At 41.8% G+C, this 25737-nt stretch overlaps 1 protein-coding gene across 2 annotated transcripts in view; it reads right to left on the bottom strand.

The window, feature by feature from the left end:
• Window positions 1–4902, bottom strand: part of TRPC6 (transient receptor potential cation channel subfamily C member 6) — a 114658-nt gene extending 109756 nt beyond the window's left edge. Inside the window, exons 1-2 of one of the 2 annotated variants that reach the window (XM_084783137.1) lie at window positions 4829–4902; window positions 4275–4488 (exon numbers count right to left, since the gene is read on the bottom strand). In XM_084783137.1, coding sequence (XP_084639263.1) covers window positions 4275–4441 — 167 coding nt within the window. In that variant the 5' untranslated portion in view covers window positions 4442–4488; window positions 4829–4902. Of the gene's footprint in view, window positions 1–4274; window positions 4740–4828 lie in introns of those variants that run through there. The other variant, XM_084783136.1, reaches the window with a different exon arrangement.
• Window positions 4903–25737: the final 20835 nt, after the last annotated feature.

The raw sequence follows: 25737 nt of genomic DNA, 5'->3' as shown, positions 1-25737 counted from the left end.
CTAGCCTAACAGCTCAATACTATGAGAGTCCTGGTTTCATTCAAGATGCATCAGTTCTAAGCTCTCTGCCTCATTTGCAACTCAGACCTTTCCCACAGTATACTCTTTCGAGCATCTTTGTTCCTGACATTAGCAATCCCATATAAGTTTATAGTAATTTAAACAATGTTCTTGTTTTGTTTTGTAGTACTTTTGATCAAACTCAGGACCTTGAGTATGTTGAAAACACCTTACCATGGAGCCATATATATCCACAGCCTGCCAAATTAGTAATGTTTTATTTTAAAATATATTATTACAATGTGCTTGCTACCATAGGATATTTTTTACATTTATTGATTGAGGCTACACATACTGCACACACACAAAAGTCAGAGGATATTTTTCCAGAGTCAGTTCTCCTATTCCCCAGACCCTAGGCATCAAACCAAGGATGTGGCAAATGCCCTTACTCATTGAGACACTGCAACACTGAGTGTCTGTAGTTTTTTGCTTTAAACTTAGTTTATTGGATTGCCCGTAGCTTTAGTATTTCCTACCATGTCATTATTCACAGTATGGGTATCAGTGAGTAACAACCCAGTAGTTTATAACTCAATGACCAACTGAACTAAATCAACCAGTCTCTGCTGCTCTGGGAAAAACATTCTTTTTAAGAAGAGAAATGTGAAAGAATTTTTTAGTGAGAGTAGGTGAATTCATATCATAAGAATGGCCATTTTCACAATTCTGGAATCTTATAGGGAAATCTCAATGATTTGAAAGAATAGATACCCTGACCTGAGAAGCACCAGTGATCACCACAATTTCACCAGTGCATACACCCCACTCTGAAAACACACACACACACTCACACACACACACACACAGACTGACACACCCTCTCACATATACTCACACACACAGTCACACACACACTCACACAAACCACACACCACACACTCACACACACACACACACAGACTGACACACACTCTCACATATACTCACACAAACCACACACCACACACTCACACACACACACAGACTGACACACACTCTCACATATACTCACACACACAGTCACACACACACTCACACAAACCACACACCACACACTCACACACACAGACTCACACACTCACACACACCACATACTCACACATACACACACACCACACACTCACACATACACACACACTCACACACACCACACACATACTCACACTCACACACATTCTCACACACTCTGTCTCATACACTCACACACACTCACACTCACACCACGCACACACACACACATACACACACTCACACACACACAAGTTCAAAGCCTATGGAGTGTTCACTTGTGCTCTCTACCGAAGGAAGGTAGCATTTTCCTTACCATTTTCCTGTATACCTTAGATCTGGACTACAAGTGTTTACTGCTTAAACTCCAGTTATATTTTCATTCAAGTATAAAATCTAAAAACTTTGTCAGAGAGCACAGTGGACGAAAAATAACCCTGGACTCTTTGGGAAATAATAGATTTGGAGGAGAAAAACTTTAACTCCAGTGTATGGTCCACTTTCAACATGATAAACAGTGGTTTGAGATTCCTGAGCTGAAGGAGAAAAGTACTTTTGTGCTAAACAGTATACTTAGAGAGCTTCTGTTAGTATATAATTATATATAAATTACTACATATAATAGTAATTTAAAGACATACATGACTTAGACAGTAAATCACATTTGAAGACATGATGAAATGTGTTCAGACTACTCAGAATTCTTACTTTACTTAATCTCACTGCTGATGATCAAACCACAAGTATTTAAAGCAAATCATTTTTCTAAGAACAAAGAAATAAACAGAATAACAATGTTTTGTTGATGATGCCATCTAATTTTGAAAAGGCATATAGTTGTTAAGTCACTTAATTTATACAATAGGTAGTATTACTAAATAGCAGTAGATCTTGGCAAAACTCAATGCCCAGACTGTCCTCAGACCCGAAGCTCCCACATAGCTAAGATCACAGATGTGCACTCCTGGCCTGGCTTCACAGAAAATTAGTAAATATCTATGTTCAGAATGCCAGCATCAATTCATTTGTCTATAATTATTTTTCTTGCCATACATCTTCTTCTCTTTAGTGTGTACTTTGTCAACAAGAAAATACATCACTAGAGACTGTTAAAAACACAGACTCCCCACACTATACCTAAGACTTAGGGAACTGGAGTCTTAGCAAAATCTTTAAGTTTTTTTTAATGCCCATCAAAGTTTGAGAAGTCTAGGCCTGTCCAGGAGACAGAACTTTTTAGGGTTGGGAGAGGGCTCCATGGACCCAAGTTCAGATTCCCAGCTCCCAGGCAAACACTTGGTCCAATGGCTATGTCTGCCAGTCTAAGAAAAACGATAAAAAAAAAAGCAGGCTACCACGATGAGACTTGATAGATACCCTGAGACCCTTTAGTGGGGGAGGAGGTCCCCTCAGTGGTAGACCTGGGGGAGGGGAATAGGGTGAAAGCTGGAGGGAGGGGGGAACGGGAGGATACAAGTGATGGGATAACAATTGAGTTGTAATCTGAATAAATTAATTTTTTAAAAAAGAAAAGAAAAAGATGAAGATGAGCTCCCTGTCAGTGAGAGACCCTGACCCCCCACCCCCCACCCCCAGAAGTAGCGTAAAGAACTGCAGAAGAAGATATCTGACATCCATCTCTGGCTTTTACACATGAACACAGGGGCAAGCACATCCACATGACACACGCCACCCCTGCACACACAGAGGGAGGGAGGGAGGGAGGGAGGGAGGGAGGAGAGAGATTTCTAATTGTCTCCAAACACATAACATTGACCAAAAATGCCTGAAATTAGCTATTGGCCGGTGGCTGCAAAATGTAATGACTATTGCATGTACATACTATACAATGTAAGAGGTGAATTTATGTTGTGTGAATCATATCTTAATTTTGCAGAAATGAAACGGTAGGTTATAGTAGATGTGTTTGGCTAGCACAGCTCCCATGCACAAGACCACTTCCAACTTTCTTTTCATCCTGACGAAAAAAAAAAGTAGATGCCCCATTTCCTGGGGCTCAGTTCCCACCAAGAAAATAAACCGCAGCAGGCTTTGACTCTTTCAGCCCTGATAGTGCCCCAAAGCCAATCTAAGTCATGAGGGTCTGCCAGGACCTTCCCCCTGCCCCTGCCGTGGGGGGTATAGAATCATCCCTCCACACACTAGAAGAGCAGCCTAACTGAGAAAGGCCTCCCTAAGGAAACAGCTTGTGAATGGCTGTGACAGGCCAGGAAACCTGGGTACTCAGTCCAGCTGAGATGAAGCAAAGGTGTAAAGAGGCAGAGATACTGTCTGCCAGCTGCACAGGTGGTCACAGCCCGCGGGGGTGGGGGGTGGGGGCCCAAGGGCAGAATGGAGACTCCTGTCTCTCCGCTCTATTATCTGCTGTCTGTCTCTTCATCACCACTGTCACCAACTTTGTATCCGGGTGTAGTTGTTGCTGCTGTTGCTGCTGCTGCTGTGGTGGTAGTGGTGGTTTGTTGTTGTTTTTAATTTTTAAATAATTTATTCAAATTACATCCCGATTGTTATCCCTCACTTGTATCTTCCCATTCCTCCCTCCCTCCCTCCCTCTTTCACTCTATTCCTCTCCCCTAGACCTGTGACAGGAGGTTTATGGTTATTGAGAGGCCACTAGTAAGGAGCTAGTTTCCTTTTTTTTCTTTCCTGCCAGGAGTACAAAAACCTGAATGGATCTATCCGCAACTTAATCTCAGCTCCAGGGTGAGAATGAGGTTGTCCCTTTTCCCCTAAATAATCGTTGCACAAGACACAGGACTATGGAACAGCTGGAGAGTGCCCTACAGTGAGTTCCTGCTCCAAAGTGCCTTCAAAGACCCTTAGAGTTCTGATGACCTCTCCCACACAGACTGAGTCACTGGAGCCGAAAACTGGAACCCTTTCCGAATTCAGATCGTGCCTGTTGAGCAGTGCCACACAGTGTCATGGGCTGTAAAAATTGACCAAGCATAGGTCTCCTGAGGTGACCAATCATCCAGTCATCAGGTCCCCTGTGGTGACCTGGCATCCTACCACCTGTGGTGGAGAGGGAACTAGGAAAGCTCATTCTGGGGGTGAACGCACCCTTCAAGTGCTCACCACCAGCCAGTCCAGCCGCAGGCACGCTAGTACCCCTGGCTTGTCTGGGTATCTGGGGAAACATCGCTGGTGGGACACGCGCGGTACCCACTCTTGAAACCCATGCCGCCCGTGCCGGTACTTACAAGCTGGGGTAGTAGCCATATGGCGGCAGCGGGAGCTGCGGGCAGCCGTCGTCTCCCAGCTCGTCCATCAGCAGATAGTCCTGGCTCTCGTTGCGCCGCGTTCCGGCTCCAGGGGCAGCCAGCGTAGAGCCGCCCCTCCGGGTCACGAACCCTGGGCTCTGGCTCATGGCAGATCGCGGGGCCGGCCTGAACCCCAGCTCCCTTGGATGGGGACCTGGGAAGAAGGGGCCGAGTCACCTACCGAACTGCCCAGAGCAAAAAACGATGCCCCGAGAGGAAGATCAGGGAAGAGATGCAGATGTCTGTGATGTTTCCCTGCCCGCCAGCGTGAAAAGTCACTACTTAGGGGTTCTGGGGACACCCGCCAAGGGAACATTGACCTAAGCGCATCTAGACCGCGCAGACAGGCGGCCCCGCGCTCCCAGGCAGAGGGCACAGGCGGGGCCTCAGTGGCAGCCGCCAGGGAGAGCAGCTGAAGAGTTACTATGTCAACCGCGACTCTCCAGCCCTCGCCTCCCGCCTTCTTCCCCCACATCCTCCGTCACGATCCCCACCTTTAAAGGGATCGAAAGGACCGTCCAGAAATCCTCCGACCCCTGTTTAGAAGCCACAACTTTCAGGGCAAGAACAAACCTGAGCTAGGGGGAGCCAGGCAAGCTCTTTATTTGGGGTTGGGAGGGCTAACTGCTCCCAAAGTAGGTTTATTAAGTAACGCCAGGGGAGGGCTTTCTAGGAAGTTTCTTTTAAGTAACAGTCGGAAAACAGGATCCTTTGCTTCTGGGGATGTTTTCTCTCCTGTTCTCAAGCGCCAAAGCGCTTTGGTCTCCGCTTTAAAATGAAGAACTGTCTGCTGCGTTCTCACCGTGGAATGTTCGTAGTTCCTGAGAAAACCAAAAAGAAAACGGGCATTTTCCAATGATGCCTGCCTGCTTTAGGGAAACTCCTCCCTAATTCATTCTGATGCCAGAATCATTGCTCTCCCTCTTGTGTCCCTGGTTCTAAGACTTGCTTTACAAATCTGGTCAGTTGGCACACATTTAACAAGATTAAAACCTTTTTAATGGGGTTCCTACGGGAATCTTCTCGGTGGTTAAAGTGTTTGCTATAAAAGTACGGGAGCATGAGCTGAGGTCTCCAGCGCTCATGTAACAGTTCTCCACAGTAAAGGGCATGACTAACTCCAGCACAGCAGTAGCAGCATCTCTGAGGCTGGTTGGACAGCTAATCTAGCAAGCTCCAGGCTAGGTGAACCCTGCCTCGAAACATTAGGCGGAGAGTTGACAGTGAAAGACAATTTCAATTGATCTCTGACCCTACCTGGGCATTCAAGTCCCCCACCCTGTGCCCCATGATGCGCGCATACACACACACACACACACACACACACACACACACACACACACACACGAATGAACAGTAAATCAATATTTGTAGTAGTTCATTTAAAAGAAGTCAATTAAGAATCCATTCATTCATTCATTCATTCATTCATAGATATTGAATGCAGGCCAACGGCAAAATGCCAACCACTATTTTAGGATTTGGGGGTAAACAAACAGTGAAAGCGTTGTCTGCCTTCACAGTGCTCTTGGGAAAGAGAAATGATGGTTAAACAAGAGTGTATGTAACTCTCACCTCTAAACCTTGTGATTGGGAGCCTGAGGCAGAAGACTGGAAATAGTCCAAGTCTAACCTTGACTATATGTGAGATCTGATCCAGTCTGGTCTACAGAGTCACACTCTGCCTCAAAAAACATAAATTAAAGAGCAGATAAAATTCGCAGAAATAAGTCAGATGGATGTGGTGGTCCCAAGAAGATGACTACAAGATGGCTGTCCAAGAAGATGCTAGTTGAGTTAAGATACACAGAGCAAGGAGCCAGTCATGAAAGCAGGAGGTGTGGACTCCCCCTGTGTGAAGAACAAGTTCTGCTTCCCAGAAACAAGTAGACAATGAAATGGGTGTCACAGTCAGTCACAGCAGTGTCAACCATCGTGAAAGTCAGAGGAGGCCAAAAAGATTGCAAATAAATAAAACACTGACTGCCAAACAATAAGGGGAGAAGGAGAAAGGGAACAGACCCTGAGGACCTAGCTTTGTGTGTGGAAAATGTCCTTGGGATATAAACACCACCCCTAGGAGGCTCCTACGTTAGAAGTCTTGGTACCCGGAGCTGGAGAAATAATTCAGTGATTAAGAGCACTTGCTCTTCTTCAGGGGGAGAAGAGTTCGGTTCTCAGCACCCACATTAGGCTGTTCACAGCTGCCTCTATTGTAGCTCCAGGGGATTCAACGCTTTCTTCTGGCTTCTGTGGTGTTACACAAACATGCATGCATACAACACACACACACACACACACACACACACACACACACACACACACACATGCTGTTCAAGGCTTGATACTCAATGAAGTGTTCAGAGGTAGGGTTTTGGAGTGTGATTGAATCATAAGGGCCTGCTCTACTGTGATGTGTCATGTCCCTCTCTCCTTTCTCTCCCCACCCTGAATTTTCTTATTCATGGCCACCATAAGGTAATCAGCTTTTTCTTCGCTTCAGGCCAGGAAGCATGGAGCCAAGTGAGCACAGACTGGGACCTGTGAGATGGGCGCTAAAGTGAGTTCTTGCTCCATTCAGCTGTTTCTCTCCAGTATTTTGTTTCAGTGACAGGAAGTTGACCAACACATGACAGGGATACAATGAGCAGGCCAGTGGGTAAGGTATAAGAGTCATCATAAAAAGATTCTGCCCCCACAAAAATCAAATTTACCCTGAAAAACTAACCTGAAGCTGGTTGCTTCTGAGAGCTTCCCTTCAAGCTCTCAATATGTGAAATCGTGATTTAAAATTCTTACTACTTCATGGTGATTATTCCCTGCAGAAAGATTCTGCTTTGAATTCTGTTAGTTTGGGGTGTTCTGTTCTGTTGCTGTGATAACAACGTGACTTGCAGAGGGGATGTTAGCTTACTTCTACATCATCCATCACTGAGGTAAGTCAGCCAGGAACTCAGACAGGGAGCTGGAGGCAGGCACTGTGGAGTCTGGGGAGGAATGCTCCTGTGGATTGCTTTTCATGGCTTACTCAGCTTGCCTTCTCACACAGCTCAGCATACCTGCCCAAGAATGGCACCATCCAATGCCAACCAGATAACCAGACCCTCCCACATTGATCATTAATTAAGAAAATGCACTCATCACATGCCCACAGGCCAATCACCTGAGGTTTCTTCTGCCCGTGTGACTCTAGTTTATGTCAAGTTGACAAAAAAAAATTAAGCAGCACAGTAATCATGTGATCTATAAGTACTCAACAGCTTTGATACTTAAATTAATGTTCTGTTTAAGCAATGCCTAAGTAATCTCTTTGGAAATACCAAATATGGGAGCCAATGGAGTTGGTGATGTAACATTCAAATATATTCACGTCGATGCAAATTCTGTAGGTTGAAGCAAAGTTAGAAAAATCCTTGTTGGTAGTGGAAGTGTTACCTTTTCGCTTTAAAAGAATTCCCAGGGAATTTGTAATTTGTTTTGTCGTTTCGGTTAGTTGAGCTGCTTGTGCCCTTACTCAACACTGTTTTTCATTCTCACATAACAAGCTTCACACTGAACAAAGTTATCACAATTATACAGCGGCATTATTTTATCATTTGGTAGAATAAGATATCATTTTTTTCTTATTTGAAATATAGTCATCACTTAGACCAATACAAGGCCATTTCTGCGGCCTTGAGAGGACAGGGGTATATAAGTGAATCCAGGACTCTGAGAGGCTTCGATGATGAGATAAAAGACCATGTGATGTTTGAGTATCAGTCGTCCCCACAAGCTTATATACTGGGATCTTTGTGGTCAGCTGATGGGATCTGAGGACATGATTGTACCTCAATGCACTCAAACTGTGATGGTGTTGTTGAGAAGAAGTGAGTCACTGAGTATCCTCCTGTCGCGTTCCTGTCTGCCGGCTCCTTTACTTTGCTGTGAGCTAAGCAGCCCTTGCCACAGGCTTTCATGGCTGCCACAGGCTCTCACAGCCATAGTGCTCTACCTCGGCACAGGCATGGAAACAGCAGAAGGAGCCTTGACAGGTAAATTGGAACCAAGAATGCTGTGCACTGAAATAAAGCTTCCTTCCCCACTAGCTGTTTGAGTATTGCATGCCAGGAACACAAAGTACAACTGACAGAGATAGGAAGTTCAAGAGTTTTAATGTATTTGTTCTTTTTGGGGGGATACAAGGGACTCAGGAGATGTGGGGTGAGCTCAGAAGGCCTCAGATTCACAGTACTTCTGCCACAGTCACTTTAGTTCTGGGGATACAGCTACCCACCAAGGCCACTACATAGCTCCCCTGAACTAGGTGATATGAAACGCCATTTGATGCTCTGTTGTGGGTTGTTAACCTATAAGGACTGTCCCACACTCTGTAGTCATTCATGTATGTTGCAGTGCCCTCGTAGTGAATTCAGTAAAGAACAGTAGAAGGTGCCTTCCACACCAAATGCTTCTGAATCAAGTGGGGGAAATGGAGTAGATCTGGAAGAAGGAGGAAGGTTGGGACAGAAACAGCTTTCAAGACTAAAAAAAAATGCTGGATGAGAGAAAAATGTACAGCTCTTATAAGATTGGACATTTTAATTCAAGCATGTAGCTTTATGTAATGTGTTTAGGTTGTTAATTCCAGAATATGAGGGAACATGTCTTGAGAGTAAACTTTGCCTCTGTACACATACCTGTACTATGCAATTGCTTTTTACAAAAATTAATATGACATGGGGCTAGAGATATGGCTCAGGGGTGGAGAGTGCTTACTGCTCTTCCAGCACATTCAGGATTGGTTTCCAGAACCCACAACCACTGTAACTTCGTCTCCAGGTCTCCAGGGTATCTATCACCTTCTTTTGACCTCTATAAGCACCTGCACTTGTGTGAACATACACATACAATAATGCAGAAGTCAATGAAATTTATGTTGAAATATGAATGTTATATTATTTGAGCAATTGTTGAGATAGATGATAGGTAGATAGATGATAGGTAGATAGATAGATGATAATAACTTTTATTTCATGTTTGGTTTAATGCATGCTATATACTGGTTTCTTCATATGTCTCATCCTACTATATGATGACAGAAAATAATATACATATTTGTAAGTCCAACTATAAACAATGTGTGAAAGACTTATTTCTGATTACAGAACCCAAACATAAATGGTACCAATGTAACAATATTGATCTAAAAGTAGTTAAAATTATATTTGTGTGAAAAATCTATTTGATCTCAAACAAAAAGAATCGAAGAGTATAATGTAAGACCTGAAACTCTGAAACTACTAGAAAAAATATAGAAGAAATATTTCATGATATAGGTGTATGTCTTTATGGATAGTCTTCAATAGTACAGAAAATAATAAATAATTAGCAAAGAGTATTTAACATATTAAAATGATTCACAACATAAGAAACAACCAAGAGTGAAGAGACTGTCTACAGAATGAGAAAATATCTTTTCCAACTATTCATCTATCGGAGCATAAATATCTAAACTATATAAATATCTTAAAAATATAAATATCAAAAGAACAAATAATCCAGGCAATTGAACTGAACAATTTTGAGATGAAGAATACAAACAGCCAATAGGCACATAAAGAAAATACTACTACTACTACTACTGCTACTACTACTGCTACTGCTAATAATAATAATGATAATAATAATAATAATAATAATAATAATAATAATAATAATAATAATAATGATGTCTATGATGACAACAAAAGAAGAAAAAGAGGAAGAGGAAGAAGATTAAGAAGAAGGAGGAGGAGGAGAAAAAGAAGATGAAGAAAAAAGAAGAAGAGGAGAAGAAGAAGAGAAGAAGAAGAAGAAGAAGAATCTTTAGGCATCAGGGAAACATGAACTAGAATTTCACTGAAGTTCTACTTCATCTTAGTAGCAAAGACCATCATCAAGAAAGCAAGCAGCTGCTGCTGTCGAAAAGCAGAAGGAGGGGAGCAGTGGTCCACTGTTGATGGCAAGGCAAGCTAGTCCACAGAAGTCAGCATGGAGCTCTCTCTCAAGAAGACTAAGAGAAAAATCACCACCGAGTCCAGCCATACCACTCCTGGAGGTGCACCGAAGGCCATACACTAGAGAGTCACGCCACCAGTTCATTGTGGAACTATTTACGCTAGCCAATTCATGAAACCAATGAGATGGTCATCTATGGATGAATTAACTTTTGGATTGTGGTGTATGTAAATAGATGTACATATCTATCTGAACTTGTTTGGATGACAACAGCCCCCATATATTTGAATGCTTGGTCCCCAGCTTGGTCCTCCAGTTGGTGGAACTATTTGGGAAGGACTAGGATGTGTAGACTTATTGAAGGAGGTACACAACTGGGGGTTTCTAAAGCCCACACCATTCCACTTGGCTCTCTCTCTGCCTTGTGGTTATTGTCTCAACATGTGAGCTTCTCAGCTACTGTTCTGGCATCATGCCTGCCTGCCTACTGTCATGCTTCCCACCAGGATGGTCGTGGACTCTGCCACTCTTAAGAACCATGACCCTGAATTAAATGCTTTTTTTACACACTGCCCTGATCATGTTTTCTCTTAACAGAAATAGAATAGTAACTAAGACACTAGCCCTCAAGAAGAAAGCCATGTTGTCTGCAAGGCAATGAGTAGAAGGAGAGATCATCATGTTAAATAAAATTAGCAGTGGCCTTTTAACTGAAATGTCTAAATTTGACAACTACTCTGTTCCAGTTTCAAATACTGGTAGAAGAACATCAAAATGTACAAGTAGACTTGTCTTTGAGGAGTGGGCAGGTTCTCAGAGAACCTCCTGCTGTGACAGGGGTAGGAGGTGTTTGATGTGTTATTTTTTTTCCCAATTTCTATTCTGAAACAATTTCAAAGACAAATATACAGAAGTATCCAGAAAAAAAAATCATATGGTTCATCTCAATTTTCCTATTGTTTATGTTATAGACCATAAAATTAACACATTGCCTCTCTACAAAAAAATTACATTATTTTCCAACCTACTTTATAATAAACTGAAATTGTCAAGTCTTTTACACTGAAAAAAAGTTAAATGTTAATTGTCTAAGAACAAGAATATTCCAGAGTTGGGGAGACGGTTTGGCATTAAGAGCGCTTACTGCTCTTGCAGAGGATCTGGGTTTGGCTCCCAACACCCACATGGAGTTTGTAGCTCCAGATCAAGAGATCCTACACCCTTTTCTGAACTCTTTGAGTGCCAGATGTACGTGCAATACACATACATGAGGCAGACAGAGCATATACATAAAATCAAAATAGCCAAAGAAAAAATTTTAAGAATAAATCAGGTATAACTACTGAAACTAGCACACTATAGTATCTTGTCTGCAGGATCAAGTTCAGTTTTGCAAACTATTCCAATACTGCCCTTCTCAGCTGCCTTAATCTTTGGTCCAATACTAACCCAGGAATATAAACTGCCTCCATGCCTCTTTGATCTGGAAGCTTCCTGTTTTCCTTCAGTGTGGCATTGGCCTTTTGAAGGGTTGGGGTCAACTAAAGGGTCATAGATCCCTTTAGTTGAGCTTGTTTAAATTTTATCAGTAGGTTGAGGTTTTGCATTCCAGGTAGAGATGTCATAGAACTCATGTCAGGAAGCAAAGGATGTCCGTTTGTCAGTGTCTAATAATGTTAACATTGGTCACTAGGTTAGCGTGGGACATGGTGAAGGCATCCATTTTTGTGACTGATAGGCAGTTTAAGAGATGATAGTTTGAGTCTGTGCCTCTCATGCAACTTTTTTCCAACTGGTTTTAGCATCCATTGGTAATTTTGCCTGAATCAAGAAATACTGACACTGTCACAAAGTGGTGATCTTCTTTCTTCCTACTTTTTAATGTTTGTGTGTTCATTTATTTGAGTGATTGTTCATTTATTGGTGTAGGGTCTTACTTTATAGCCCAGACTATGCCTGTTTGTTCTGTGTACTCAGGCTGGTCTCAAACTTATCAAACCTTTTATCTGTTTTTTAAGCACTGGGATCAACAGTTTCTTTCCACCTTTTTTTGGATTTTTTTTTGAGTTGGTATATTTACCTCTCATAACAGCCAAGATGTAAAAAATGATGATGCTTCCAAAGCCATCAGTTTCTTCTATATTCACTTGTTGGTAACCTACTATAATAGAAGCTCACCTTTCCTTGCCATTTATTCACTTATCCACTCATTATTTATGACTTCACAAATACATGTATCTTATTCAGGAAATTATACATGATCATGGTTATCCATATAGATGCCAAAAGGGTACTAGATCTGATACTTCTGATCAGCTTCAGAAAAATCACTCTATGTTAGTTTATTGAGATCTTCCTCAATTTTTATAGTATATAGTTTTCCACTCAGGAAATGAGGGAGTTAACAAAGTATAACCTGCAAATTTTGACCCACCATCCATTTTTGAAACAAAGTTTTATTGTCACACAGCCATGTACATTGGTTTACATGTCCTCTATGCATGATTTTGTGGTACAACCACAGAGTTAAATGGTTTCAATAGCCACTCTGTAGGCCTGAATGTCCACAATACTTTAAGAGAAGTGTGCTGTCTCTGGGTAAAACAATATCCAGTGCATTAATATTAGAAGTATACCCATTATATTTGACCTATTAATAATGCCAGTAATTAATCGGAATGGATGAATGGCCTTGTGGGCATGTAGTTTCACATTGTTGAAGACACATCTTTGGAGTAAATCCCTAGGAGTGAGACTGACAGGCTACAGTCAGTAACTACAGCAGGCAGAGGTTTTTAGATCTGAAACCTCTATGCCTTGCTAAATTTGGACAAAATTTGCCAATTGCACATCTAAACTTTTTTCAACCCATCCTCTTATTTTTTTTCAAATCCAAGCACATGCCTATTATTTACTAAGTATTGTCCCACACTTTCTTGATTATATATTTACTTTAAATTATTTCTGTTTTTCAGAGGAAACATTTTCTCCCTGCCTTACACCAGAGATCTGTGCCTTGCTCTGTCATCCCAATGTCACTATTGTAGCTGTTAGAACAGTCAGCACTGTCACTGTTCTGTTACATCTACAGTTTCCTCTGAATACCTGTTGATTTTTAATTTGCAAAGAGTTAGGATTCATTATGGCATTTTTTTTCCAAACAAAATTTGCTGTTGTTTGTCTTCTCTTCCCACTAGTAGTTTAGATGTCAGGTGGTGTAACTTCTACAGAAATTACTCCAGATGTTGCCCAAAAAGTGAAAACTAGAACCTACCAGAAGGTCCAGCTATCCCTCTCCTGTGCATACACCCAAAGGGCTCTATATGCTACACAGAAAAAGCTTGCACGTCCATGCTTATTGGTGCTTTACTCACAACATCCAGGAAAGGGATTCAGCAAACCAATATGAAATAAAAATATGGCAAGGAAGAAAAGGATGGAGCAAGGAGGAGAGACTGGGAAGCATCAAGAGAAATGAAGTGGGCCTAGGAGATGTTTTAAAAGCAAGTATAATGTGGGGCATCTGAGTGGGAAGAAACTATACTAGCATGGAATTCTAGGATGGTGCAATTATTGTGCAGCATTGTGCTAGAGGCTAATTAAATAGATCCTGGTCTCTCTGGTTATTTGGATATATAGCTGGTTAAAGAGTAACTGCTGATTTCACTAAAATAATAATTTAATATTAAATATTAATAATCTTTCAACAGATGGCACCCAACCAATTCAAGTATCCACACCCCTAAAATGTATATTTTATCATAGTTTAACATGGGGAATAAGCTCCCAACTAGACAACCCAAGCTTAAAACTTAAAAACTGTCTCCTACGTGCTTCTTTAAGAGGGAGTTTTAGACACACCCACAAGCAAAAGGTGGCTTACTGTAGGCAGTGGGAGTCTCCTCAACAAAGCCAGCTGCCGCTTTCAGCTCAGCTCTCCCAGGGCAATGGAGGCAGCTATGGACACTTGGAAGCTAGACCTACAACTGCACCTAGGATAAAAAGCACCATGGCAACGGGTGCTTGCATCTCTTCTGGCTTTGGTTTGGCTGTTGTTGTGGACTTGGTGGCAATGTGCTTAATGGTGATCACAACTTTCCAATCCTTCTCCAGGGAGAAAGTAGGAAGAGATACAAGGCTAACTTACGGACCATAGGAAGGGAGGAGAAAAGAGTGTGCTTCCCAGCAGAAACTAGATTAATGGCGGCTGGAATTCAGAGCTCTCTGGCTGCAAAATGTTTGTCAGCTCTTTCTGAAAAAGGTCAACCTATACATTTTTAGCCTCAACTAAATTCCAAGTAAAGTTAAACAGGGCTCCAGGACTGCAGCCTGAAATGGTGCAACTGGCCCGAAACTTAGAATTTATTTTTTTTGTCTCTTTGCTTGAATTTTGCTTAAAATTTTTGTTTTCCCTATAAAGGAATTAGAGAAGATATTTCTTTTCTTTTTCTTTCTTTTTTTTTTTTTTTTTTTTTTTTTTGACATTGCAAAAGCATGAGTATTTTAAAGATTTTGACAGGATTTGAAAACAGAACAATCATATCACAGGCCTTTAATCCCAACACAGAAAACCCAGAGATCGATCAGCAGATCTCTGAGTTCTGGGTCAGCCTGTTTTTACAGTGGAGACAAGGCAGGGACACCCTGCTGAGAAAGCCACTTTTCCAGACCTCAAGGCTACAAAAAAAAAAAAAATGGCAAAGTAAACAAGTGAATGTTATTTAGTGTTAAGAAAATAAAATACTGATAATTTCAAGAAGTCTGGAAAATGATACACTAAGTGAAATGGCATGCTCAGAAAGACAGTGAACAAGGTATGCTCTCTCCCATATGCAGATTCTAAATGCAAATGATTCTGTATAAGTAAGGGGTTGTGAATCAGCCAGGAGACCATAGGAGGCAAATAAGTTACTAAGAATTGGGGGTGGGCAAAAGGTCACATGTGACACGAACATTTAAAAGACACAAAGGGGGTCTCTGTGTGTGGGAAGACACAAAGGAGAGAGATTAGTGGAAAGAATGAAGATAAATACTGGACACTTTTTAAAATAAAGAAGCTAATGAAAGAAAAAGAAAAGACGGATTAATTTGGCGGTGTGTGTGTGTGTGTGTGTGTGATACACATCTGAGTGTATTATGTACATGAGTTTGCAGGTGCCTGTGCCACAGATTGACAACAGTTGTGTCCCTCAGTCTCTACTTTAGTTTTTGAGACAGGGTCCTTCAATTTACCTCAATTGCCAGCAAACCTCAAAGCACCTACCCATCTCCACCTCTCCAGAGTTGGAATTTTTCCGTTAAAAGTAAACAAAAACTTTCTTTGCCTTTTATTCATTAATTATCTTGTACTGTTTTAGAGACTCGAGAAAATTCTAACAGTTTTGTTTTTATTCAGTGACTTTGGTTGAACTTAAGTTATAAACTATTTTTTCTTGAGTGGTAACTCAAACCTCAAGTCTCTCTTTCAATATTTGGGACTGCTACTTGGGCCTGCCCCATTCAGGCATCGTACATGCCAGAGACTTGCCAGAGTTTATTCACAGAAGTTGGGAGTCATCTACTCTAATGACCTCCTTTTAGACTTCCCAGAAGTTGGGGCTTCCCCGAACTCTGTCCCGTCATCAACCATGCTTAAAGATGATGGATTTCTTTGAGAGACTTACAACTTCCACTGTCCTCTGGCAAGAGTTATAAAAAAGATAAACTTATTCTATGTGGTGAAGGGTGAGTCCATTTCTCTAGTGCTCAACTAACTGCTATGCATATTCTCCAGAGTTCAGAGCTGTTACATATGGCAAGTCACATGAAAATCTATTTGCCTTGTAGCTGTAAACACATCCCAGCTAGCTGTTGAAAGGATATGCTCTCAAAAAAAAAAAAAGCTCATGAACAAGTTATATCATGGGCATGGGATGGAAACACCAGGCAATTACCCAGTGGTTTCTCTTTGGCCAGCCATAAGTCAATGGTATAAATTATTAAAGTCTTACAGAGACAGTGCGTAACTTATTTAAATAGCACTAGTCAATTCCCCATTGATTGTTCCGTGGATGACCAAGAGATAATGTCATAACTTATTTAAATCTTACCATTCCCCAGTATTGAGTCATTACTTTTTTCTACTTCCTGGGTCAGGGAAAGTTATATTCCTAGTATGGACATAACTTCATTTTTATATCTAGGAATGTGGGGTTTTTTTGGTAGTTTAATAATGTGTTTGGTGAGAATGATGGATTAGATTTTCTCCTTTTCTAAGTAGTTGTTCACTTATCCAGTTGTTTTCATAAAAACTACACTCCCTTCTCAATGCTTTTAGATGCCAACATTATCATTTCATAAATTCAAAGCATTCACAGGTCTATATCTAGATACGTTGTTTTACTTAAATGATGTGATTATTCATCTGTGAGTTCTACACTTTTAATTATTGGGCAATATTATTTTAATATATTTGTGACACTCATGTGTAGTGTTTCTAATTTTTCAACTTTTTGTGTTTTTCTTCTTAAAATTTATATACTCACTTGACATCTTGATTATAACCTCCCTCCTCTCCTCCCAGTTTTTCTCCTTTGCATACCCCTCGGCCCATTCTCCCTTTTCCTTAGAGGGTACCAACCTGCCCTGGCACACTAAGCTGATGCAGAACTAGGCACATTCTCTCCCACTGAGGCCAGACAAGGCAGCCTAGTTAGGGAGACAGGACCCAAAAGGGAAGCATCAGAGTCAGAGAGAGCTTCCACTCCAGTTGTTAGGGATTCACACGGAGACAAAGCTGCACATGTGCTAACTGTGAGCAGGAGAATGGGGACATGCCATGTGTGCTCTTTGGTTGGTGGTTCATTCTCTGTGAGTCCCAATGGGCCCAGGTTAGTTGACTCTGTGGGTCTTCTTGGATGGATCAAGGGTACTAAGTAGGAAAGGGGGTAGGGAGGGGAACACAGGTGGATGTAAACATGTTTTCAGTTTGATCCCAAGTATGGGATGGGATCCCAAGTGAAACAGACTTGTGTGCGAGTGTGCAGTGTTTTTCAGTGGAAACGACTATGAGAGAACAGGTGATGTTTGTCCATAGATAGATAGATAGATAGATAGATAGATAGATAGATAGATAGATAATAGATAGATATAGATATAGATATAGATATAGATATAGATATAGATATAGATATAGATATAGATATAGAGCCAAATATGCCCAAAACCAGAGAATTGGATTTTTTGGTTTTGGCATTACTTCTTATTTGGCTGTTCATTGCTCTGCTTTGAGATGCTCCTAGAGAGAACCACTCCAGAGAATGCTTCAAAGATCCAGCTGCTGCTCCAGGTTCCAGCTGCTGCAGTGGCAGTCACCTTTGCTGAATTGCTGGTTTGCTGTTTAATGTGTCTACTGAAATCCAGACTATGAAGAGTGGAATTGCTCCAAGGAACTGAGTCTAAAAAGGTCTACTTCTGTTCCCATTAACCTCTTTCCTCTCCTATCTAGGGTAGGTGGCTTGGAAGGGTATAAGCATTAAAGAACCCCAAATAAGGTAAGTTTGAAAAAGTTCAAGACAGGTGGGTATTAGGAGTCCTGGGGGGGGGGGCAACCCATGCCATGGCAGAAAGCCAGTCTCTGACACTACTAATGTTACTTTGCTATGCTTGTAGACAGAAGCCTAGCACAACTCCTCTGAGAGGCTCACTCAGCAGCTGATGGAAACTGATGCAGAGACACACAGCCAAACATTAAACAGAGCTCAGGGAGTGCTATGGAAGAGTTGGGGGGATGACTGATGGAAGCTGGTGGGATCAAGGATGCCACAGGAAGACCTACATTACACCATTATGGTGTGCAGAAGCCATGTAGAGATGCAAGAAGTCTTTTTACCCGCTGTTTTCAGAACTGTTTCAGCATCCTCTGTAAGTGGGTTCAAGAAAGCTGTGGCCATGCTTCTCCATGTCCCCTCTGGCTGCTTCTCAAACACCCCAAGGGGACATCTGCTTTGGAGCCTTTATTCTTCCTGATTTTCTATCTGCAAGGATTCTCCCACAACATCCTTTGTGCTCTCTGTCCTAGATCGTGTCCCTCCGTATGTGGTATCCCATCACCTTATTCCTATTTTATCTCTTCTCAAATGACTCTAGGTAGAAGTAAGTCGGTGCTTTGGACCAACCATCATAGATGGCTTCCCTGAGTATCCAGGATACACTGTGTTTTCTTGAAAAAGAAGTTCAAGACATAACTCTCTAACTTGGTGTCTCAGTTTCCTTCCTTGTACACAGCACCATTTTATGGAAGGATAGCTTGGTCCCTGGCTGTCTCTCCTGATGGGCTATGAGTCTCATGGATGAAAGACCTCTTCCAATGCCTCACTGGAGACTCAGTGGCTGGAGTAGTATCTAATGCACAAATAGTATTTGATCGTTCTTTGCCATTTCAAACCTATTCCCTGGATCTCGCTGGTCCAATTACTCCATCTTTTATTCATTTAGGGAAGTGCAGGCCACAGACCCTGAGGCACATGGGAAGGGGGGAGGGAGGTGAGCAGGGAAGGGGAAGTTGGAACCTATTGATGGTTCACACAGTACCAGGTACTTAAGGTGATAGGACATTGGCTGCTGTTTTCTTCTCCACAGTGTACACTCTGAGGGGCACGCACTGAGCCTCCATTTGTTTCATAAAAAGTAAAAGCACAAATGTTATGGATGGATATACATTTTGGAGAAACTGAAGGAACTATGAAGAAGGACTTAAAAGGTTCGATGCATAAGAAGCCAGCCACAGACAAAGTACTAACGAGCAGTGTGGGCATACGTAGGGATCTCGACGAAGAAAAGCTCATGCCTGGTGTGAAAATAAAACCTCAGGACTCAAATGCGTCCCATTAAATGAGCTTTGAGACGGTCTGCGTAAGGTCAGCTATGAACTCTAGAAATCAAACAAAAGAGAATGTTTTTAAAAATCCTAAATTGTTTATTTATGGCCAAAATATTTAGATGTTGAGGAATTGGCTATCTACAAAGCTGACTACACTACCAGTAGTGGGGCAGATGACAAAGGACTCGGTGGTGACTGAATGTGTGCCCATGGGATTAGAGAGGAGACTAGTGTGTGCCCACTAAAAGCTGAACTCCAACAATGGCCTGCAGAGAAGAGAGTCGGTGCACCCAGGAGCCTTGTCTGTCTTGTTCATGCCACAGAGATGCTTTCATGGCATTAGTGGAATAACTAGATTTTTGAAAAGGAAAACAAGCTATGTATAACAGGAGAAATAGCCTGCCTAGCTGAGCCTAAGTTAGTCTAAGCTAATTTTAGTCTGTGATTCTGTCCTAGTAGGCCCTTGGGAATTGGAGGGAAATACGGATAGAAAAAAAAATCTGCTCTTTTCCCAGCTTAATGGTACTGAGATAGTCTTGAAATACATTTAATATGGTCTTATGTTCTAAAGATAACTCTGTTTCTGTCAATCAAAGAGAAATTAGGAAAGTGGAAGGTTTATTCCTATGACATGGCATTTTCTCCAGGGTGCCTGCCAGGCCTTCCTGCAGGCCATGGAGACACACTAAGATATCGACTCTTTGAATAAATCAAACAGGTAAGTTAGACACACACCTGGTTGGACCCTGGTTGGGTAAATGCTTGTAAATTCTGTCTAAATGGCTCTGATCCCTATCTCAAACTTAATGCTACATTGTTTTCAGTCCAGCTTTGCTTGATCAATCTTCTTTTTTAAAATGTTTGTATTTTGCTTAGCATTGGGCATTGCTGGGAGACAGTGAGGACAATGAGGAGTCATTTCTATGGCGTCAGTTCTAAGAAGCCAGCTCTGCTCCCGCCTTGGGAGAAGGTGAGTGTTCTAACACACACTAAGATAAAGACAGACACAAGACGCCATGGAAACGAAGGCTGAGGGACCAACTCAGCTTTTAGCATTAGAGGTGGTAGTAGAACATCTGCCTTCTTAGCAACTAGATTCTACTACAAGCAAAAATACCCTGGAAGGTTCTGGGCTCCTAGAGGACTCAACACAACTAGAACAGAAACTTACAGAAAGGTATGGAGAGAAGAGGCCACCTCACTAGGAGAAGTCCATTTTCTCTTTCTGAGGTGTGTCTCCCTCAAGCTTCTAGCCCTCCTTGAGTAATGCCTAAACTCGAAGCCTCTTTACTAACTTCTCTCCTCACCTTCCCCTCCATGAGATTTGATTGCATTCTTTCCTTTTACTTTACAATCTTAGTAGATTTCAGAAATCAGGGAAAAAATTATTTTTCACAAAACATAAAAAATTCATCCATCCATCTCCTCACTTCCCAGTGGTCAGTGTGATGTGAGATCAGTAGGTCTCCATCTGCCTTCCTTTTGTGGGGACACGGGGTGACAGAAGACACCAAACTGCAACGGGAGAAACATTCTGACATACAAGTATATATTCAGCACGGCCACCACTAAGGTCACCAATTTGAAAGAAAAACACCTGGAATTCTGAACTAGTCTGTTGAGATCCCACACAATGTTTTCCTAATCTAATTGAGGGCTATGGTCATTCTTATTTTATATTACAAGATAGGTTTTTATGCTAATAAAAATAAGTAAAGCACTAAACAAAAAAGGAGGAGGGAAAACTCCTCAATCATATGATTCCAAAATGGGTATTACTAGCCGTTGACATATATTCTTCTTTTGTAAAAATGTTATTTATGTTTTCCTGGAGATGTGGTTATGTTGGTAAAATGTTTGCCTAGTATGGTCCCAGAACCACATAAACTAGGTTCTACAGTGTACACCTACAATCCCAGCACTTAGAAAATGGAGGCAGGAGGGTCAGAAGTTCAAAGTCATAATTACCTAATAGTGAGGTCGAGACATATGAGATATATGAGACACATGTGATATATGAGAATGTGTGTCAATTTTTAAAAATAATAATATTTTAAGAAAGTAGTGCACTTATATACTATACACTATTCTTTACCTCAATCTCAACCTAACAACACTTTGTAAATATCTTCATGTGCAACATAGACATTATTTTATAATAACTGGCATTCTATTTATGGTTTTATTGTGTTTGGATAAGAGGGATATTTATGGCTCCATTCATTTTCTATGATCTGTTTCCTTATAAGCTCAACTCTTTTTTTTTTTTTTGTGGTAAGAATGTAGGATGAAGGCGGACATGGAGGAAAAAGCTTTGGAGGTTGCCGAGGATGGATGGGAATACGGATTCCCAAGTTATGACATAGTAAGATGAAATATTAATATCTGACCAATGGCCATACAGATCTGTCACTAGTTTACAAGCTCTCTTTAAATATAATTGTTTAATAAAATTTAAAAACATCTGTTTTGGCTTAGATGTGGCACATCACCCAGTCTCTTGTTCTGAATGCTTATTCTACAGACGGTGCATTGTTTGGGGGAGTTGTGGAGATGAAGGTACAGTCTGACTAGAGGCTTCATTATTTCTCACCAATTCTTGCCCATGGTGATGCCATCAGCTGACCTCTCCACATGCTCCCGCTTCAGCAATGCTCTGACCAAGCACACGAGGCCAAGAAACCATGTGCTAAACCCTCTGAAACTATAGCCAAAATAGATCTCTGGTAACTGATGTAATTTGCAGTGTGGCAAAAGTACCAAATATACATATAATGTCCTGATTCAATTTTCCCTTTTCACCTTTAATTCACAAAGCATCTATGAAGGAGTAACACGTACTTAAATCAAAGGGTCCTGGCCTTCTAACAATCTTGTCAGAAAAAGAAAAAGAAAAGAATAAAATAAAAGCAACTGGGGAGAGAGAGAGAGAGAGAGAGAGAGAGAGAGAGAGAGAGAGAGAGAGAGAGCCTACAAGCACACACCCCATGGCCTTTCTTGTGAGGTGAGTCTCTCATTCTTGGAGAGACTTGGGGTAGCAATGACTCATGTGATGATTCCAAGCTCTCCTAACAGGGCAGGAAATCACAAGTATTCCTCCCTAAATGAATCCTTCACCAAAGGAAATGTGAAGTCTTAGGGGACAGTTACCAAAGGACTTTTTATACAAGTGATGTAAACTTCCGTATTCTCTGCCCCCTTCATTATCTAAAGCCACACTGCTTCCCATACAGTAAACTTATTTGGTATTTGGACTGAAGCCAAGGTTTGTTTTCCTGGAGGTTTTCTTTTCCCATTTTTGTCTGTGACACTGATGAGCTGTGTGCTTCTTATGAAAACTCAAAGCTGAATCCCAAAGGTTTGTACTTGCCTGGAGAAGATCTTGGAACCTATCAAAATCTTTCTTTTTACCTTCCTAACATTTGATCAACACAAACACCCCTGTGTGTTTTCATCTTGATTTCACATTTAACAGAATCCCATGTCCCCATATTTTGCTGCTAACAATCGCTTATTATACTGCAGAAATTCAATGCTCAGTTTTGTTTTACATCACATTAGTTTTGAGATCTTTCAAAGCCATAAGAGCAGGTTGCTATTCTTCAGCAAAATAAAGCTCAACTCCTTACGCTTGGGCAAAACCTAACTCTGGTTATCTCCTCTGCATTTTTTAATCATTTTTCAACGATGTGTTGTATACTTTTCTTTCAGTTTGTGTCCTTTCGCCCTCAGTATGCAGAAACCTCAGAGTCCCCTAACCCCTGATTTGCCTTGTCTTCACTAATTCCATCTTTTCCTGGACTTATTGCTAGGACAGCAGGCATGTGAGTGGTTCAGGAGCTCAATGCTTCTACCAGACAAGCTGCTGAACTCAGCTACGAAGCTTACGGGACTCCACTGTGTTGTCCTCACTTTCATCTGTGATGAAGAGTAAGTTTGGTCATGATAGGGGAACTGTGTATTGGATTGCTGTAACCTAGCCAGGTTTCCTTTGGTTGGTCTGATAGCCAGAGGGGTTCACTTTCAGTTGGTAATGCATCAAAGATATATTTGGCACAACTTTTCCATGGGGCAGATGGTTGGGCCTCAGGACTGGAGGCACTGCTGCCTACCAGGTGCCTGTGACTTAGAGGAAAGAACATCTAGATTCTTCTAACTCTACCTCTGTCTGACCTGTGGGCCTGTGATACCACAGACCATAAAACATATTAAAATAAGTGAATGCATTTTTGCCTTTGTGTAAGTCTCTTTTAACCTCTTGATATTTCTTTCTTGCTACTATGAAATGGAAATGTTGGGTTATTTGATTTCTAAGGTCTCTATAATTCTAAAATTACATGAGTGAAACATAAATCTTTCCAGAGCTCATTCCTACCCTCATGATAAACCCATTTGAACAAAATAAAGCTAGTAATTAAACCAACTGTCCAATAAAAATGTCTTATAAACTTCATTTCCAGAATGCGAATATTGTAAGAGGAGACCCTAGTGATCATGCTTTCCTGAAACTGAGCAAGCCTGCGTGCTAACAGGAAAACCTCTGCCAAGTTTTCACTTTGCAGTCCTCTAGCCCAGCCTCTACTCCTCTAGGCCACTCGCTGCTGAGTGTTAACTTGATGCCTTAAACCCCAGCAAGACGGGAAAGATTCCAGGACAGCCTTCCTTGACTCATAGGTGGGAACAGACCAAAGCCACGGAGACCCAGCTGCTAAGTTGCCGTAACTTCCCAGCAGGGAGCTCTCCAGGGACAGACAAGTGTTTTCCAATCCCAACTTGTCTTTCTTCACCACTCCTTCACCATTTTCACCACTTTCTTCACCATTCCTTGGAAGCCCATGGTCAGTGCTCCACTGCTCACAGCCAGGAGCTTTCCCCTCACTGTGAGCTCTTCCCTTCGTTTTCCCCAGGTCTGACCCATGACACCCTCTTCCACCAAAAGGACTTAGATTTGGGGAGAGGAAAGACCACAAGCAAAACCCAGCTCAGCCTATACACTGATCTAAGACAGTGTCACCCTGAACCTCCTCTCCTGACTCTTTTTGTAATTAATTAATTTTTCTAATCACTGCCCATCTGCACACCAGTGTAAAGTCATCCACAGGACCATGAATAGCTCATGAGCGGCCACATCCCTAAAGAAAACTGACTTTCCCTCTCACCACAGCCATCAGTTACCAATAGCCCCTCAGCTAAGGGGCTCTCCCATGAGCCTCTCTCCCACCTGTGCTACAGTGTCAGCTGATTTCATCCCATTTTCTGCTGAAGCAGTGAGCTACCCTCTCTCTAGTCTGCTAGTGTTCACAGGGAAGGTACTCCAATAATGTCTGGGACACACAGAGGAATACACACAAATTAATGCAAAGCCACAGCTCTCACCTTGAAATAAGAAGGAGCTTATTTTAGAACCATTTTGAGTGACCACGGCCCAGGAACACAGATTTAGGTTACCTCAAATTCCTGTGCGCCATCTTGGAAGAAACTTCATGAAGTTTTATAGTTTAACAGAACAAAGAAAGTCATCAATCAAGGCATGTTTAAAACACACTGGTGGGTACATCAGGGAGGTAATTACAGTAAAATAAGGGAAGCTTTTTTGTAGGCCCCAAATACAGTTACGGCAAGATAGGGCAGCTTTTCTATAGGCCTCAGTATATCTGGTGACATTCTTAGCTTCTGGTCTGCTAAGTTAGTAGACTCCAAAAAGCTTTTATCTATTAGTCTCAAGATGTTAGTTCTGACAGGGAAATAAGCAAGGGCTGGCTGCTGGGGGTTAAAGCTAGCCTGAGGTGAGGAATTAGTCTCTCTCTGGGCCTGTAGCCGGCCAGTCTCTCCGCTGTGCTGAGAGTTCTAATCAGTCCATCTCAGCAGACATAGCTTCTGTTCAGGAGTTTTCATTTATACTGCTGTGCACATTTCTTACATGTTAAGCAAGCCACTGTTTATATTAACTTTTCTTCATTCTAATAAATAGATGTAAAATAGAAATGCATCCTTGTGTATCCATGTGTGAAATTTGCTATAAGTACCATCTCAGTGACCACTTTAGGAAAAACTGAATGGGTCACACAAGGTGCTGGCCTCAGCTTTGTCTCAACGGTTATGTGCAAGTGATATTTGTATATGCAACGTCATACACCCTGCTTGCCAGCTTGTTTGAATTTGACTTGCTCCCTGCCCAGGCTGGGGTTCTGTGCCTCCTGTTTCCTCGGGGTAGGACTTCACCATTTCACACAGATGGACTATTTAGATTCCAGTGGAACTGTGAAACGTCCTCAACTCCGTTCTGTGTTAAGCCCTTAAGTATATTTAGGTCTGCCTCTTCTCTCCCTGAAACAGCAAAAATAGGCAAGGGTGACCTTTACTGTTGTGCGTAGGCAGAAGCTGCCTTTGGCCCATGAGTCTCTCCCTCTGAGGAGTTCCTGGACATTCCATCACCAGTCCTATGGCTGGGGTTTGCCTTCCCCATCCCATTGGCTTATCTTTTCATGGAAACAGAAGGAACACTTAGGAGAAGAATTGGATTGGGTTTTGTTTCTCTGAAATGATACAATATATCCCATTGAA

The sequence above is a fragment of the Acomys minous genome, assembly GCF_964271855.1.
Source record: "Acomys minous genome assembly, chromosome: 5".
Classification (NCBI taxonomy): domain Eukaryota; kingdom Metazoa; phylum Chordata; class Mammalia; order Rodentia; family Muridae; genus Acomys; species Acomys minous.
The sequence above is the reverse complement of the archived record's forward strand: the minus strand, read 5'-3'. Positions and strand labels throughout refer to the sequence as shown.